The sequence below is a fragment of the Podarcis bocagei genome (assembly GCF_964188305.1).
Source record: "Podarcis bocagei genome assembly, chromosome: 5".
In the NCBI taxonomy this organism is placed as follows: domain Eukaryota; kingdom Metazoa; phylum Chordata; class Lepidosauria; order Squamata; family Lacertidae; genus Podarcis; species Podarcis bocagei.
Window position 1 is genome coordinate 39,589,451 of NC_138129.1, and position 16,872 is coordinate 39,606,322.

Below are 16,872 nucleotides of genomic sequence, written 5' to 3' on the forward strand. Positions count from 1 at the left end.
AATAGGGTTTTGCTTTTCTCTCTCTAGCAAATGAAGCTTTCATTTAACCGTATCAATTATATTTCAGTTTTGCTCACAATTCTTGTATCATTTTCCATTATAGGCCTACACTGCCACTGGCTGTTTATAGCTTTGTTATAAAGTGGAAGGGAGGCTTGGTACTTTGCACAGGGGCTGTTTATTTTGGCATTTCCTTCGCCTCTTGCACTTCAGTTGCCTGTTGCAGCAATGTACAAGCCGCAATTGACTTCCGTAACAGGAGAGTTACAAGCCGATTTCTGATTAGCCAGAAATAACAATCAGCTTTTAGATATAAAACAACCTATTTGGCCCTCCAGATGCTGCTGAACTACAGCCCTCAGCAGGCATGGCAAATGGCTTGGGATGATGGGAGTTGTAGTTTCAGCAGCGTGTGGAGGGCCACAAGTTCCCTATACCTGACCTGCAGTAACATAACTCATTGACAACACATGAAACTTGACTTCTTTGCATGGTTACGGGTTGGTATTAGAAGCGAGCAGGACTTTTATGCCTTTAACAGCTAGGGGACAGAAATATATTAAACAGAATAAGCCTTTTGGAACTACAAATATGGGGCAAGCTTCACCTGTTGCATACCCATCAAGTGCCCCAGAAAAAAGGGACATCAATTTTTTTTTCCTTGCGAAAGGACAGTGGTCAAAGTGGCCACCACAGTCTTTTGCAATTTCTAGCTGAACTTTTTTGGGGCATGGAGCTGCTCCCAAAAGTGCCTTTTGGGGACTGTGATCTTGCACAGGTCACGTGACTAACACAGGAGTGTGGACCTGGAAGATGGTGTCCCAGATTTGGGCCACATTGTGTTGGAAGGTATGCTCTTCATATTCTCTCTGTTGGACATCTTGATGTGGAGGTAATGCTCCGCTTTGCGAAGGCAAACCTCGCACCTGACATGCAACAGTATGTCAAGGAGCGTTGCACCTGCTTTCCCTGACCTTTTGCCTTCTTGGATAGAAAACAGGGTTTTTCGCCTGTTTGTCCTCTCACAGATTTATTTACTAGACATAACACTTGGCTGGAGCATGACTGGGGACACAGACGTAATCAAGTATCGGGGAACATTTTAGGGAAACACCTGCTGACACGTGTATTTGCTAATGCTGGAAATGTGCTTAGATGGAAATACGTTAAGTTCAGGGTGGTTTCACTACTGTTTCCAATTGTTGACTTCTGCTAATAAAAGGAGCCTCTACAGAGCTAGCCGGCAGCTTGCTTGAAGCATGCTTGCCAGCGTACTTCTGCACAGCTCACCTGCATCCAACCTCCTTTCATCTCTGTTATTCCTACATCTTACTACTTCACTTGTGACCCTGATATATTTGAGGTTGCTCCCCCCCAACCAGCAAAAGAAGCTACAACATCGCATGTGACATAAAGCATATGCAACTTTTATGCAAACTTGCATCTTCTTTCGTAAGTGCCACAGAGGGCTCAGTCTACGTACAGGGTACCCAACCCTGCCTAGACCCTGTTTCTACATAAGTATTTCAAAACAACAAATACTTTTCAAGCAGTTGATAGCTTTTAAGATTAAAGTGCCTCTTGTTCATTTTAGGATACATCCAAATGCAAATTTTGCTCACGGGGAAAATCAGCAGTTCAGTAATTTGTCCTGGTCGAGATGCAAGTAAAAGTTGAAATACAAAGGTTTTTATAAGGGCTGGGGCTTTCTAAAGGCAATCTGGGACATTGTTGAGACACCTAAAAAAAAAGGAAGCCTGTTGGGAAAATGCAAATTGACACAGTGGCAGTGAGTAAAGTGTTTTTAAAAATCCATTATGAACAAAATGAATCTTGGTAGGCAGGGATAATTGCGAAGACAAGCAGACCCCTCACGGGCTTGAGGGAGGAGAAAAATGACACTTGTGGCACAATATTGGAGTCACTTAAATGCCATGGCAGAATTAAAGAGGATGCAATGTGTGAAGGAGAAATCTTTTGACCACTCAGCCATGTAATCATAATCAAGAGGCTGTGGCAGCTGCAATTGGGGCACAGGTCCTTATGAAACTCACTGATTGTGTTTGTCAAACAGAATGGAAAAGGGGGGGGGGGAGAAAGGGGGAAAGCAAGTAAAATGACTCCGTAAACACTCAGCTGGAATGAAGCAGGCAGTAAGAAATGATGACTGCAAGCTGTACAAAAGATTTCTACTGCATCTTATAACTTAACTAGACATCACACGGGGAGGGGGGAACCTGTGGCCCTCCGGACTCCTCCTCCTCTCATCTGTGACCATTGGCCATGCTGGCTGAGGCTGCTGGGAGTTAGGGCTGTGCTGTATTTATACTGGTATAGTTGCTGTCTGATCCACATGGTTTTCAGAGGGAATTTGTAGCTGACTGTCTGCCTCTTTGGTCATGTTTGTTGTTATCAGAGAGTGAGAGTGGGGTTTCCTTTCCACGCTAATGGTGGGTTGTGTTCAAATTGAGGGAAGTCCAATGGCTATAATGACACCCATTATACACTCTTATGTTTCTCCATGGAACTCTCCTTAGGGCACCCCCTTTCCTCAGCCATACTCTCTCCTCCCAGGTCACACCCCACACCAGCCTTCCTTCTTTTGTAATATAGTTACTGACTCGCACTTGTGTGCATGAAAGGGTTAATCTGAACCCTGATCTTAAATTAGAGTGGGTGTGGCTTAGCAGATTATCAGCAGCCTCTGCCCCCCCTTTCTTTTTCCCTTTCATGGTTCCTGGAACAAGCAAGAAGCCATGCAGCCATGGCTCCCTGCAGGTGAACTGATCTCTCCAAAAGGAGATTTAACAGCCTGTGTTCTAAGATTGCATGATGCTTTTTGGAAGTAAACTATGCACTTTTCTTTTAAGTCATTTGGAACCCTTTTCACCTTCATTTTACTGCTGACCAATGGGGACTTGTTTGCTGCAACTTCTGGAAACTCGTTGAGCAAAACATTCACTTATTTGCAAAGCTCGGTGTCTGATTTATCCTAGCCTAAGTTTTTTGTGGGATGCCCTGTGCTGTAAACCAGTGTTTCCCAAACGTTTTTGGGCAACGGCACACCTGTGTACTAAAAAAAAATCTCGCGGCACACCACCATTAAAGCCCCGCCCCGTGACGTCAGCGCGCAGCGTCACGCCGGGAGGGACGCACAAAAGTGAACGTTTTTTCCCTCGGCAGCTCCTCTCAGCTGCGCTCAATCCGCCTCCGCGCAGGCTGAGGGAGGGAGGGAGGGGCGCGTGTGACCCGTCTCTGCTGGGAGACCAAACCCAGCGAGACAGAGTCGCGCGGAGGCGCCCAGGCAGCGCTGCCGGCTGCGAGGAGGAGCGCCAGGCAGCAGCAGGAGGCGCGGCCTCTCCTCGCCGCCCCCGCCCCGCCTCTCGCCGCCCGACTCGCCCGCCTCCCTCCAGGCATCTCGCGGCACACCAGCCGATGTCTCACGGCACACTCGTGTGCCGGGGAACACCGGTTGGGAAACACTGTTGTAAACCACTGAGCCTTGGGCTTGCCAATTGGAAGGTTGGTGGTTCGAATCCCCGCGACGTGGTGAGCTCCTGTTGTTCAGTCCCAGCTCCTGCCAACCTAGCAGTTCAAAAGCACGTCAAAGTGCAAGTAGATAAATAGGTACCGCTCCGGCGGGAAGGTAAACGGCGTTTCCGTGTGCTGCTCTGGTTTCGCCAGAAGTGGCTTAACCATGCTGGCCATATGACCCGGAAAAACTATATGCGGACAAACATTGGCTCCCTCGGCCAGTAAAGTGAGATAAGCACTGCAACCCCAGAGTTGTTCACAACTGGACTTAACTGTTAGGGGTTCTTTACCTTTTTAAAGTTATTTGTGGGGAACGTTTGCTTGAAGGTGGATGAGAGCAGATGTAAATCTAACCAAGTTTTAATGTGCTTGGAGCAATTGCAATTGTACTAACTCTGCTACAAGAAAGATCTCTTCCAAACCCCTCTGTCTCCAACAGCTTGGCATTCTCCTTGAGTGTTTTTTCCTCTTTGAAATGTGTCTATGAGCTCTGACAAAGACTCTTGCTTGTGTGGAATGAGGCTAGAGTGGGGCATGTTAATTTGCAGAAACTTGCCTACTATAGGTAAAGGGTAAAGGGACCCCTGACCATTAGGTCCAGTCGTGGCCGACTCTGGGGTTGCGGCACTCATCTTGCTTTATTGGCCGAGGGAGCTGGCGTACAGCTTCCGGGTCACATGGCCAGCATGACTAAGCTGCTTCTGGTGAACCAGAGCAGCGCATGGAAACGCCGTTTACCTTCCCGCCGGAGCGGTACCTAATTATCTACTTGCACTTTGATGTGCTTTCGAACTGCTATGTGGGCAGGAGCAGGGACCGAGCAACGGGAGCTCATTCCGTCGCAGGGATTCGAACTGCCGACCTTCTGATCGGCAAGTCCTAGGCTCTGTGGTGTAACCCACAGCGCCACAATGTACTATTTTATTAGTTACAATAATTGCTCTACTAAGTTTTGCCTCTGGTTCTGGATGTGGTCCTCAGAAGATTACCCATAAGAGAATGGGGGCTGAAAAGCATTTCCCACCCCTGCTGTACTGTGTGAAGTTATCTTTTCTGAAAATTCTTTCACAGTGGGGTGAGCATTATTATTAATTATATTGTGCCAACTGATTTGTTTTTAACCGGTTTCATTGTTACTGTTGTTGTTTACCTCAGGTAAACCTTATCCGACCCAGTACTCACTTTTAACCCAAACATGCATTTAGGGACCAATTTCTTAATATTTTACCCTGTATTTGCATAGCGGTAGTGCTCCTGTTGCAACCCATCTTGGATCAGGCCATGACCTAACAGTGGTCTACCTCTAGTTGGGTGCTGACTTGCACCTTGAGAGGACTGTGCATAAGTGCTTTTAAAGATAAATAAAAAGAATAATGAACACTTACGATCCAAGTGCTTCCATGAAAATGAATGTTTTTCTGATGTTGCTGGTTTGTTTTTTCCAGGAACTGCCCTCCTCCTCTTGTTGGCAGCCCATTTTCTCCAGAGTTGAAGCTGAGAGTTCTGACATGAAATCAAAATGGTGTCAGAGAAGTAAAAACTGTTACAGGGATTAAAACAAAACAAAACCTAGTCGCTGCTTTTGCAGCTGGAACACAGTTACTAATTCTAACCCTCCAATACATTCTCATCTTTGTGTGGCAGGTCTATTTCATTTTCCAATAGGCTCTGGTATAGCCTGTGGCCCATTTCTGTAATTCAGTCCCCTTCTCTGCTCTGTAGCCTTTCTTCAAACCACATGCCTGAGGAAGACTAAACTATTAGAAATTATGTGAACCCACAAAGGACTCTGTGCTATCATGTGATGAAGTCTAGCCTAATTTGGGCAATGGTGATTGGGCTGCTTCTCACATCAGTGGTACTCCAAGGCAGGGATGGGCAAAAAGTAGATCCGAATCTACTGGTAGATCCCCTGGCGAGTCTGGGCAGATCGGCAAAGGTTTCTGACTTCTGTTTAACAATAGCAATAACCCTTTCTTTCTCTCTGTTGAAATTAAAAAAATGTGGGTGGGGGTGGAAGCCAAATAGGAGGGATCTTTGTGTGAAACTGCTGAGTGTTCAGTTCTGGTAATGAATACAAGTTCCTGGGCCTAACACCTAGGCTGTGTACACATTACCACTTACTCCAGATCTAGCTCATCCTACCCCTGGTGTCTGAAGCCAACTGAATTTAAGTGACATTAGCTACAACCCATAAGTATCCCATAGCTGCTGGAGAAAAACTCCTATTTGATTCATTTCCCTTCAAACCAGCTTCTATCCAATTTATAAAAAAGAAAGAAAAAAGGAAGCCATGCTTAAGCTGAGATGTATACATTTCAGGCAGCTGTAGTACATGTGCAGATGTTATTGTTTAGTCGTGTCCGACTCTTCGTGATCCCATGGACCAGAGCACGCCAGGCACATGTGCAGATAGCTTCAGTGAATTAGAGTTTAGTATGGAGAAACAAAACAGGTAATACACATCAGATGAAGACATTTCTGGCTCCTCTCTGGTGCAAACAGCAACATATAATAGTAATGAAATGCATTGGGGATGGGGTAGGGCAGGAAACAACCTCTCTTGAGTTTCAATTCACAGAGCCTGTTTAAATAGCCTCTTTGTGTCCCACCTGCAACACTATGGCTCAAACCTAGCTGATGGATCTTGGGGATCTAGTAAACAAAAGACATCCAGTAGATTCCACAAGCCTCAAGCATGCCCACCTCTGTTTTAAGGTATCGTGCTTCACAGCCATTGAACTTAATGTGTAGGAATACTAAGTCATTCTTCTTGAGCAGGAGACTCCACTTTTTTAATGGCTGGTCTCCCATATCCACTATAACATTAGACTGGTTATGGTAAAATTGACCTTCACAAATGTTGTAAACCAGCAGTCTTCAGCATTTCTCAACCCAGGATTCCTGCAAGATGGGACTTGCTTTTGTTAATTTTAACCAGACACAAAGGGAAGAAAAATACATTTTGCTAATGCATGAGGTGAATTATCATGGCAACACCTGGTTATGGTGAATAACTACTTGTAGCTATCACACACCAATATTTTAAACCAGGAATTGGTAGGTAGCTGTGGCATTAAGACTCACCGGCCACAGCAAAGTACAAAATGTAAATTTAGGAAGAGACAGTTTTCCTCTACCACATACATTATTTGCTGGGGTGTTTTGCAAGTCTATGGACTCAGCTACATTAGCAAAAGGAAAAAGAAAAAGAAAAAAAGCCTATTTTTTAGAGAAAGCATTTTGCTGTTGCTACTGATTGTTAAAACATTTGAAAGTTAAGGCTTGCCAATCTACCATTGTGCCCATCACAATCAAGATAAACAAAATGATTGTCTCTGAAGTTTAGTAGTGCAGTAGGCCCATCCGTTACTGAATTCAACAATGGTGTTTTGCTCTTGAGGTACCCTCTTCTGCTGTTGTCTTCAGACTGAAAGAAGGCATCACACACTCAGGCTGTGCTCTGGTAAGTTTTGACTAAAATAAACCCAAGTAGGGGTTTCAGCACAACTTTGAAAGCTAAAGTTTTAAAGAGAGAGCTGATTCTTAGCCGAGTTGAGAGCCTACAATTCTTACTGAAGACGCACATCCTTCAAGAAATGAGCCACTAAAAACGTACATGTGAAACACAAGCATAATTTCTATTAATGGCTGAGTCCTATTATTCACTGTGATAGACAAGGTTGGATTCTCATTGCAAAAGATATTAAACCTGTTCATTGTTTATACGCAGAGAGCAGGACATGTTACAATTACCATACTGAATCAATTTTGGAAATAATCACATGGAAACTGTTCCCTTTCAATCCCATCACAATGCACCGTAATGATTATGCTTGCTATTTCTATTAGGGTGGCTGCCTGCACATCTTCATTTTAAATGGAAAGCTTTGGGATATTAGATGCTAACACAGTAGTTTAGATGCTAATGATGGTAGTTTATAGTTGCTCTTAGAGATGTAGGATCTCATTCTGACTACACTCATTTAGTTTAATAGCCTACCAATGGAATTCAGAGCAAGCACACAGAAAACCAGACAAGTTCTACAGCCACCAGAATGAATGCCCCTGTCAATTATTCCAAGATACGAATTAGTGGAAACAAACCTTAACTTGACAGAGTTAACACTTTCCATTCAAAGCAGGAATTAAAGAAAGATACTGGCCATGAATGCTCCCAAATGCTTAGTTTATTAAGTTATCGAAAAATTACTATATGGCCCAATTGATCAAAAAGGTCCAGAATGTATCAAATCATTAGAATATGAATGGGAAACACATATCTAGATGTTGTTGGACATCAACTCCCATCAACTCCCTGAACATTGGCTGCACCAGCTGGGCCTATGAGAGTTGGTGTCCAATGACGTCTTGAAGGCCACAGGCTCCCCCATCCCTGAAGTAGAACTCACAAGACAATATTACTTTGGCATGAAGCTGGGGCAGGACATAAAACCCTAGAAAGACATTTACTCTTCATGAGAACCCTTGCCAAGATTTGGATAACAGTATTTTCCTTAACCAATTCCTTGGATAATGAGTGCGGGTGCATCTATATTTTTTTTTATGGCAAACAATAATATTTTGAAAGATCAGTAGGGTAGCCAGGTGAAAATAAGGCAGGGCTCCTGCACATTTAATAGTTGTGACTTCTTTTGCCCTTACCCACCTGAGTGAGTAGCAAGGAAGGTGGCTGTGCCTCCACTAGAAACCTCCTTAGACAGCACCTATTTTAAGGACTATGTCCTTGGGCGGTCTTTGCCAACCTGGTGCGCCCTCCAGATGTCTTGGGACTGCCATCCCCATCAGCCCCAACCAGAACATACTGGCTGGGGCTGATGGGATTTGTAGTCTAAGACATCTGGAGGTGACTGCGTTGGCCAAGGCTGCTTTAGAGTACCCTGCACTGATATCTAAAAACTGACATCACTGCACCAATATCTGAAAAAACCCAAAACATAATTGTTTGCTGATCAATAAAAACTGGGGGGTTTCTGTATCATCTGGGTTTACAATATACCTACTTATGTGTGAATTCTGCACATTTTGAGATGCAAACAGATGCTCCTTCTTACAACCTAGTTCTATAAAGCATTGATTAATTAGAATTCCCCTCTTTCTCAAAAAGAGCTCAGAGCAGCATATGTGGTCCCATTCTTTTTTCTTTTAATCTTTACAACGACCCTGTGAGGCTCCAAGAGAATGACAAGCCCATGGTCATCCATGGAATTTCAAAGCTCAGTAGATAACTGAATCCAGGCCTTCTCAGCAATCTATCCACCACATTGAGTCAAGTACCCAGTAGCACTTTATATGATGAACAGAAAATGTAAATGTACCAAGAAAATATTATACCTTTGCTTAAGAAGTTAGTCCTTCAAAACAGATTTCTGGGAGCACTATTAAGCGCAGGCACTTGAGAATTCTCTTTCTCTCTTTTTCGTGAACCAAAGACTAGGAATTGATGCTAAGAACAATATTGCCTCAAGGACTAAAGCACACTCCATTTCTCACTTTTCAGAATCAAGGAGGGAGAGCCCATGGCTGAATTTGCCGGTGTCCTAATTGAATCTTTTGTTAAAAGGAACGTTCTGAACAGGGAGAAATAGCTATAGCTAAAGAAGCCAAAAGTTCACTTCTTGTGACAGGTAGTTAAGATTTTCAATTCCTACTGAAACTGTATTTGCCACCTTTAATTAATGGGGTGACATGATTTTCCAGTGCCCCAGCATTGGGTTTCAAAGGTTAATTCAGGTGTACTGAAAGAGAAATTGACTCAGCTGCTAAAGAATGACAGCTTCAGTCTACAAACTCCTTAAAGGCCAAAATGTGAGTTGGCCTTTATCCACTTGCAAGTGTGCATGTTCCCCTGTGAGCTGTTAACTTGCAAGTCTCGGTAAAAGATGGCTTTCTGTGGCTGTTATCTGCATGCTGATGGACAGATTCAAAAGGGAAATCTTTATTGTCAATACTTGCAGCTGTCTAGTTTTATTTGGCATTGTCCTTGACCTACCTAACAATCTGCACAAGAAACACCACAAATTGTAATACTGCATGGCTGAGTCACACAGTCACTGGAAAGTTTGCCGTCACTGAAATTTGAGGCAGTTCAGATATTTGAAACCTGGATTTTAAAGACACAATCCTACTCAGAGAAAATCCTCCTCACCCTGAAAACAGGGCCACATCACAGAACTGTATTGCAAAAGTTAGTGTTCACCTAATCAAAAGAACTTTGACAGGATCAAATGAATGTGGAGGGTAAATGTCATCCGATGGTTCATTCCTCAAATAGTTTAATCAGTACTGAGCCAAAGAGCCACTCTGAATGCAATACTGTATTTTGTTCTTATTTGTTGGCTCTTGGGCAAGATTGAATTGGTTCAGCACTTCTTTAGAATAATATAACTTGTTGGTTCAATGCAAAAATATAAAACTTGAATCTGGCACTGTCAACATTGTACATTAACAAATTAAAATGCAGTGCCTGCACAATGAACAGTGTTATTTTCCAGAAAGTTCTGGCAATTCTTTCTGGGCTGGCCAAAATAGACCTGATTGACAGGTGCATAAGAATAAGATAGCAGAATGAACCACCTGAAGTGATGAACTGGGTTGTACCACCTGAGACTCCAGGTGAGGGGAATATCATGTCTGAAGCCTCTCTCATATCAAACCCAAGCCACAAAAATAACACTTCTTGCTAGTAACAAAAAAACCCCCTTAGCACACAAGCTTTAGTCCCGTCTGTTCCTTGCATACAAGTTTCTTAATTGTATTGAACTTATAACTTTACTGAAGCAAAGTGTATGTTCTTCTACTGAGGTACAGAACCACCTCATATTCACTTAACTCCCATTAAACTCAAACTATACCTCCAAGTAAACGTGCATAGAATTGCAATGTAAGACTGCAAACTCTTCTCAAACAGATATGCATGTCTTTTTATTATTGCTATCCTCATGAAACATCAGGAAAGACTGGCTAATATTTATCAGGAGACATGTAACCCACAATGAAGACTGGGTGAAACTAATTTTTAAAACTGACTTTCTGAAAATTGTTTAAACAACTCTGTGGAAAACAACAGCAGAAAACTTTCAGCAATCATGTCAGTGCTCAAAGCAGTATATTCAAAACAAACAAAGTCACAACAAGTTTTTTAATCATTAGAATGTTGCTTTCAAGAGATTGAACTATTAGATTTCTTATCAGTACCCAACCTTTTTTAGGTGGGCAGCTGATGGGTCATAAAATGACAAAGTCTAAATTTCCCCTCTCTCTTCTTTAGACAAGACTTCTGAAGCACAAGAATAGAAGCATGAAAATAGAATCTGCCGCACCTGAAGTTTCATTCTTGTATATAACACCTTTTCCAGATAATGTGATGATTTTGTCCTTGCTCCAGAAATGGGACAGGGAACCATGAAGTTTGCTCCTCTCAGGCCATTCAGTTGAGGAGCCTGACTGTTCAGCAGACAGCATAAATCAAACATACAGCTGAGCTGTTCCAGTCAGCATGCTTCACCTTGTGATCAGTGAATTCACATGGACACCATGTGAAAGCTAAGCTTCCAAAAGATAGCTTGAATAAGCCACTGAAATGAACTGCAGTGACATGAGGAATCAAGAAGCCCCTGTCATCAGCAAGCAAACAGGGAAGCTGTGAACCAAGCTGATGGTGCCTTGAACAGTTAGGAAGGTCCACACGATGCCTCATTCTCCTTATGGATATTACAAATGCGTAATGAACATGTGATGGAATGTGATAGGGTTGCCATATGTCTGGAATTTCCTGGACATAGCCAGTATTCGGCCATTGCAAACAGTACCCGGGTGGAAAAATCATTGAAATGTCTGGGGAAATCTGGATGTATGATTTTGGCACCCCCCAATAGTTCAGAAACAGTTTTTCCTCCTCTGAGATTTTGCAAAAGAAGCTGAATAACTTTGGGCAAAAATAACTTTTGTATCCGGATTTTATTTTTTGAAATAGGGCAACCCTAGAATGTGATAGCAGATCACATGGGAGAATCTCATTTTCCATTCCATCAACAATTTCTGTTGTCAACCATTTTGCAAGTATGTGCTACATTCATTAATGGTGCTTGGGCACCATCAAGTCTCTCTGGCAGTTGGAGGCCATCCCCCTTTTTTAAAGGCGCTTAAGGTAGTATGATAGAGCCTTTGGGTGGAATTCAACATGGCACTATTATGAGTATTCGGTTAGTGTAAGCATTTCCGCTTGCCAGATGGAACAATATCCCTTCTGCATGCTGTCCTGGGGTTTCTTTGGAGCCTCCAGAGCAGATTTGGAGGGTGCATATAAAGAGAAAAGATGTGGGAGCCCTGTTGCACTAGCAGGAGTTTTTGCCCGGGCTTTAGCTTCCACACTGGGTTAGTTAAACCATGCACAAAGCCAAAGATTGAAGGACATGATGTGGAATGATACCTCTGTCACACTATATTCAACTCTGGGGATGGGGACTTCATGCAGATGTTCAAACGGTCCACTGAACATACAGTGAGGTGGGAGAACAGTCTTCACACTTTCAATTCAATCTACAGATTGCATGTATAGAGTTGAACCTGCATAGAGCTTCACCTGCACAATAGGAACTCTGGTAAAGCGGTGTTCTCTAATTGAATAGATAATGTCCTACACACAAACTGTACACACATATGCTCTATGCAGACGTTCAACTGAAGAAATGTAGAGTGGGGGCCCATCCTCACAATTCCTCTTATGTGTTCACTTTACACAGTTTGAACATCTTCATCAGTTGTAGGGGGGATCCCAAAGCTAAAATATAAAGTCGTTAACTGAACAGATGCCCGCTTTGCACCTAAATTCTACCACTTCCCCTTCTTTTCCTGGTGTTTGCCCTCCTTAGGCTACCCATCTATTGGGTAACATAAAAACAGAAGAACCAGATTTTAAAGTGTTGATTTCTCTTTGCTCAACCTCCTGAGGTTAGTGTGTGTAGGCTTCTCAAATAACCTAATGAAACATTTCCAGTATGCAGAAATTTAAGAGAAAATACATGCTTACCAATGTCTTAAAAGTCTAGTGGTGCAATCTCTGTAACTCTCAACTTACCCTGTTGCAGATTTCTCTAGCATTTACATAGGTTTGGAATTTCTAGTTGTGTTACGGTAATTTAGGAGTTCTTTCCTGAGATTTGCTTTGCAACCAGATGCCATGCATGTTTGCTTTTAGAAGTAAACCTCATTGAGTTCATTGGGGCTTACTCTTGTGTATGGTATAAGTGTATATAACTAATTCTTCTAGGAGCCAAATCCCATGGCACTCAGTGGAGCTCCCTCCATAATAAATAATGATAATAATAATAATAATAATAATTATTATTATTATTATTACAAGACACCAGGCAGTCCCATACTTTTTTTTAAAGAGAAGGGCTGGAAGCTAGTTCAAATTGAAACCCATTCTTCAAACTTCTGTGATTATGGAAATAGTAAATGATGGGCTCACAGCTTTTGTTTACTTGTGATGTCAAGGCAACTTTGCACAGCTACAAGTACGAGTACCCTCTACCTACTCCATGCTTCCACTAAATTGCTCTAAAACCAGCCTAAATCTTAAAGACTACTGATATATACTACTGGAAAGGGGGAATCAGATGCTCAAAACCACAACATAAATTATCCTCTTCTGTCACAAAAAGAAAGATGAATGGAAAGAAAAACACGAGAGAAGGGAAGAAGAATGACTTTCAATACATTGCTGATGAGACCTGTAAGTCAGAGGAAGAATAGACACATACTATGTATGTCATACATCTTGTAAAATCAAATGCTTGTAAAGCACAGGAGTGTCTACCCTTGATTTACAATGTATAAAGTTTGCTCTATAAAACAAGACAACTGCTCCCTGGAGAGCCTTAAGCAGGTAAAATGCAACACACATTTTCATATATTTTTGCCACCCAACAATAAGAACATGCAGAGTTGCTGAATTGCTCTCTTCTGTAGCTTAACCAATAGATCTATTTGCTTTGCAGACAGAAAGAAGTTGCATTATTTAAGTCTAAGGGGAGTATTACCTCCCCCCCAACCCCCCATATAAATATAAGCTAGACTTGTTTTCTTCTCTTTGATCCACAGAATGATGTGCCATCCATTACAATCTAAGAACAAGTGTTACGACCTTCATATGAAAAAAATGTGCTTGGTTTTTATATATTACAGTACTGGCAGATCCATTTGGGTCTGCTGCCTAATAATATATTAGAAAAACTGCAGGAACATTGCTTGAGAGACAAAGTTAAGATTCAAAGGAAGGCAAAACCATGCCTCTTAACCTCAGCCCGTATAACCAAAGAGAGAGAGAGATGATGCATGTAATCAGAACTATTTGACAATATAATTCAGCTCATTTCCTGCGTCGTTCAAATCAAGCTCTTCTAGCAGTCATAATCATTGTTAAGAGAACAGGACAAGAAGGGGAAACTTAATATAGCCTTGCTAATTGCATGTTAGAAGACGACGACGAGCTATGCAGTAACACCACTGATGCCAAAGGAATACATTAGGCTGACGGTAATGAAATGGCATTCAAAATCTCTCTCACTATTAATTTTCATATAAACACAAATGTTTGCAAAGTATATCCCCTGCACCCCATGCTTAAGTTCTCCCAGAATAAAAGTATCAGGTAAAGTATGACACCAAGCAACAAAATCTGCAAAGCTGTATGTTCATGGATGAAGACACACAGAGGCAAATCTAGCTTGGAAATAGCCTGGCCAAAATGCCCCCCCAGTACTTTGGACAAAACAGGTGCAAGACAGAAATGGTTGTCAAGTAAATAGAATCAGCTTACCCCTCAAGACCAAAAAGGAAGCAACTTCTCTTCTCTGACTCGGCTGCTCTGCTCTTACAGGTCTGCAGGGATTAAAGGCAGGCACTGTGCTAACAATAAAGTGAGATTAAAGGGGAGGGATGCAGGAGGCTCCTTTCATGAGATAGTAGCTAGGCAGCTCTTAAAGGGGAGTGAATGAGCACCAGAATGCACTTTCTCTGTGAGTGCCTCTAAAACAGCAATGAAAGTGGTCTTTTACATTTCCAGAATACCTGTCATCAGCACACTCCAAGCTACATAGCAACAGTCATTAATTTATATTTCTGCATGCCAGTAGCAATTGGTTTAGCTGGTCCCTAGAATGGCACATTGTCAAAAGAAGCTCATTACCTTTTAAGAGTCCTCTTATTTTTACCACCTGATTGTGAGGAACTGGTTGCTGTCAGGCAGCTGAAGTAGCACCAGATGCTTAGCAGGTGGGGAAGAGCCAATACTGCTCTGCTAAATTTGCTAGAGCACCTCTGGAGTCTGCTTTTTGCAGAGCTGCTCTGCACATGGTCAGAGGCTGCTTGAAGTGCCAAGGTGGAAGGGTTGTTTGTGTTCCAAGGTCAGATGGATCAGATTAAGAGGTGGGAAATCAGGTCCCAGCACAAAGACACCAAGATTATAGAGCTGAGCCATAAGAAAGATTTTCATATCAGAAAAGGAATGTGGACACCTCCGTGAAGTCCACCCCAGTTTTACACACACAACAAATCTATGCAATTCAAACTAAAAGGTGCTACAAACAGTTGCAAGATATAAGCTTGGAAACAGTGGCCAGATAACTGTAGCAGCAAATATCTTGGCCTGGCTGCACAAGCTGCCATTTAGTTTCCCGGCCCAATTCAAAATTCTGGTTTTGACATATAAAACCTTCAATGGCTCAGGACCACACCTCAAGGACCACCTCTCTCCATATGAACTGACATGATGGTCTTCAGTGCGTGCCTCCTCCATGAGAGCTCTGCAGAATAGCAACACGAGAATGGGCCATTTCTGCAGTGGCTCCCTGTTTGTGGAATGCTCTCACTAGGGAAGCTTGCCTGGTGCCATCATCATATATTTATAGACACCAGGCAAAAACATTCCTCTCCCCCCCAGGCCTTTGGCTAATCAAACCATCTATGGCCTTTTAACAGGGGTGGGTGTATTGTTTTCATTACTACATTATGCATACTGTATTTTTCGCCCCATAGGACGCACTTTTTCCTCTCCAAAAATGAAGGGGAAATGTGTGTGTCCTATGGGGCGAATGCAGGCTTTCGCTGAAGCCTGGAGAGCGAGAGGCATCGGTGCGCACCGACCCCTCTCGCTCTCCAGGCTTCAGGAAGCTATCCGCAAGCCTTGCAAGCCCAGTGGGAGTTCCCGCGGGCTCACAAGGCTTGCGGGCAGCAGGCTGCAGCCCCCGCGAGTGTCCGCAAGCCTTGCGCGCCCGGCAGGAGGTACCACCGGGTGCGCGAGGCTTGGGGCGGCAGCCTGTCACCTGAAGCACAGGGAGCCCTCCGGAGGGTGCCCCGTGCTTCGGGCAGGTGAGCGCAAGGCTTGGGGCGGCAGCCAGGGTGGGGGGGGAATAATTTTTTTTTATTCATTTCCCCCCAAAAAAACGAGGTGCGTCCTATGGGCTGGTGCGCCCTATAGGACGAAAAATACGGTATATACCTTGTGAATTGCCCTGTGATCCTCAGATGAAGGGTGGTATAGAAATTGAATAAATAATAACAACCACTGCACAAGCACAATACTGAATTTCTAGCCCAGGGGTCGGCAAAGTTTTTGTGGCTTGGGCGGGTTCACGGTCCCGCAGACGCCATGGTGGGCCGGAGTGTGTGTGCGTACATGTGCAAACACTATTTCTGGTGCGGAGGAGGCATGTGCAGCTTCCCATTAGCTGCAGGAGCTTCTGTGGCACGGGTCACCAAGCGGGTGGGGTTTTTTTTCCCATCGGCTGGTTAAACAACCCCCATGGGCCGCTTGTGTCCCGTGGGCCTTAGGTTGCCAACCCCTGTTCTAGCCCTTTGAAGTCTGGCATGCTAACTGCAGATGCAAAAGGGTGCCAGTAGGTGTTAGCTAGTGGTGAAGGAATTGCACTTGGAACATGCTCAAAGGCACCACGTGGTCATTTTTCAGCTAAATTGTACTCAAGAGTCAACCCACTAAAATTAATAAACAGGCTTAAGTTAGGTCCATAGATTTCCATAATTCTGTGGGTTAAACTACTGAGCCTAGGGCTTGACGATCCGAAGGTCAGCAGTTCGAATCCCCGCGACGGGGTGAGCTCCCGTTGCTCGGTCCCTGCTCCTGCCAACCTAGCAGTTCGAAAGCATGTCAAAGTGCAAGTAGATAAATAGGTACTGCTCCGGCGGGAAGGTAAACTGCATTTCTGTGCGCTGCTCTGGTTCGCCAGAAGCCGCTCAGTCATGCTGGCCACATGACCCGGAAGCTGTACGCCAGCTCCCTTGGCCAATAATGCG

The 16,872-nt window shown here is 43.5% G+C and overlaps 1 protein-coding gene across 3 annotated transcripts in view; it reads right to left on the reverse strand.

The window, feature by feature from the left end:
- CAMK1G (calcium/calmodulin dependent protein kinase IG) overlaps window positions 1-14,690 on the reverse strand; it is a 37,536-nt gene extending 22,846 nt beyond the window's left edge. Inside the window, exons 1-2 of one of the 3 annotated variants that reach the window (XM_081194583.1) lie at window positions 14,381-14,690; window positions 4,920-5,037 (exon numbers count right to left, since the gene is read on the reverse strand). In XM_081194583.1, the coding sequence (XP_081050709.1) occupies window positions 4,920-5,011 (92 nt within the window). In that variant the 5' untranslated portion in view covers window positions 5,012-5,037; window positions 14,381-14,690. Of the gene's footprint in view, window positions 1-4,919; window positions 5,038-10,877; window positions 11,183-14,380 lie in introns of those variants that run through there. The other 2 variants (XM_081194581.1, XM_081194582.1) reach the window with 2 other exon arrangements.
- Window positions 14,691-16,872: the final 2,182 nt, after the last annotated feature.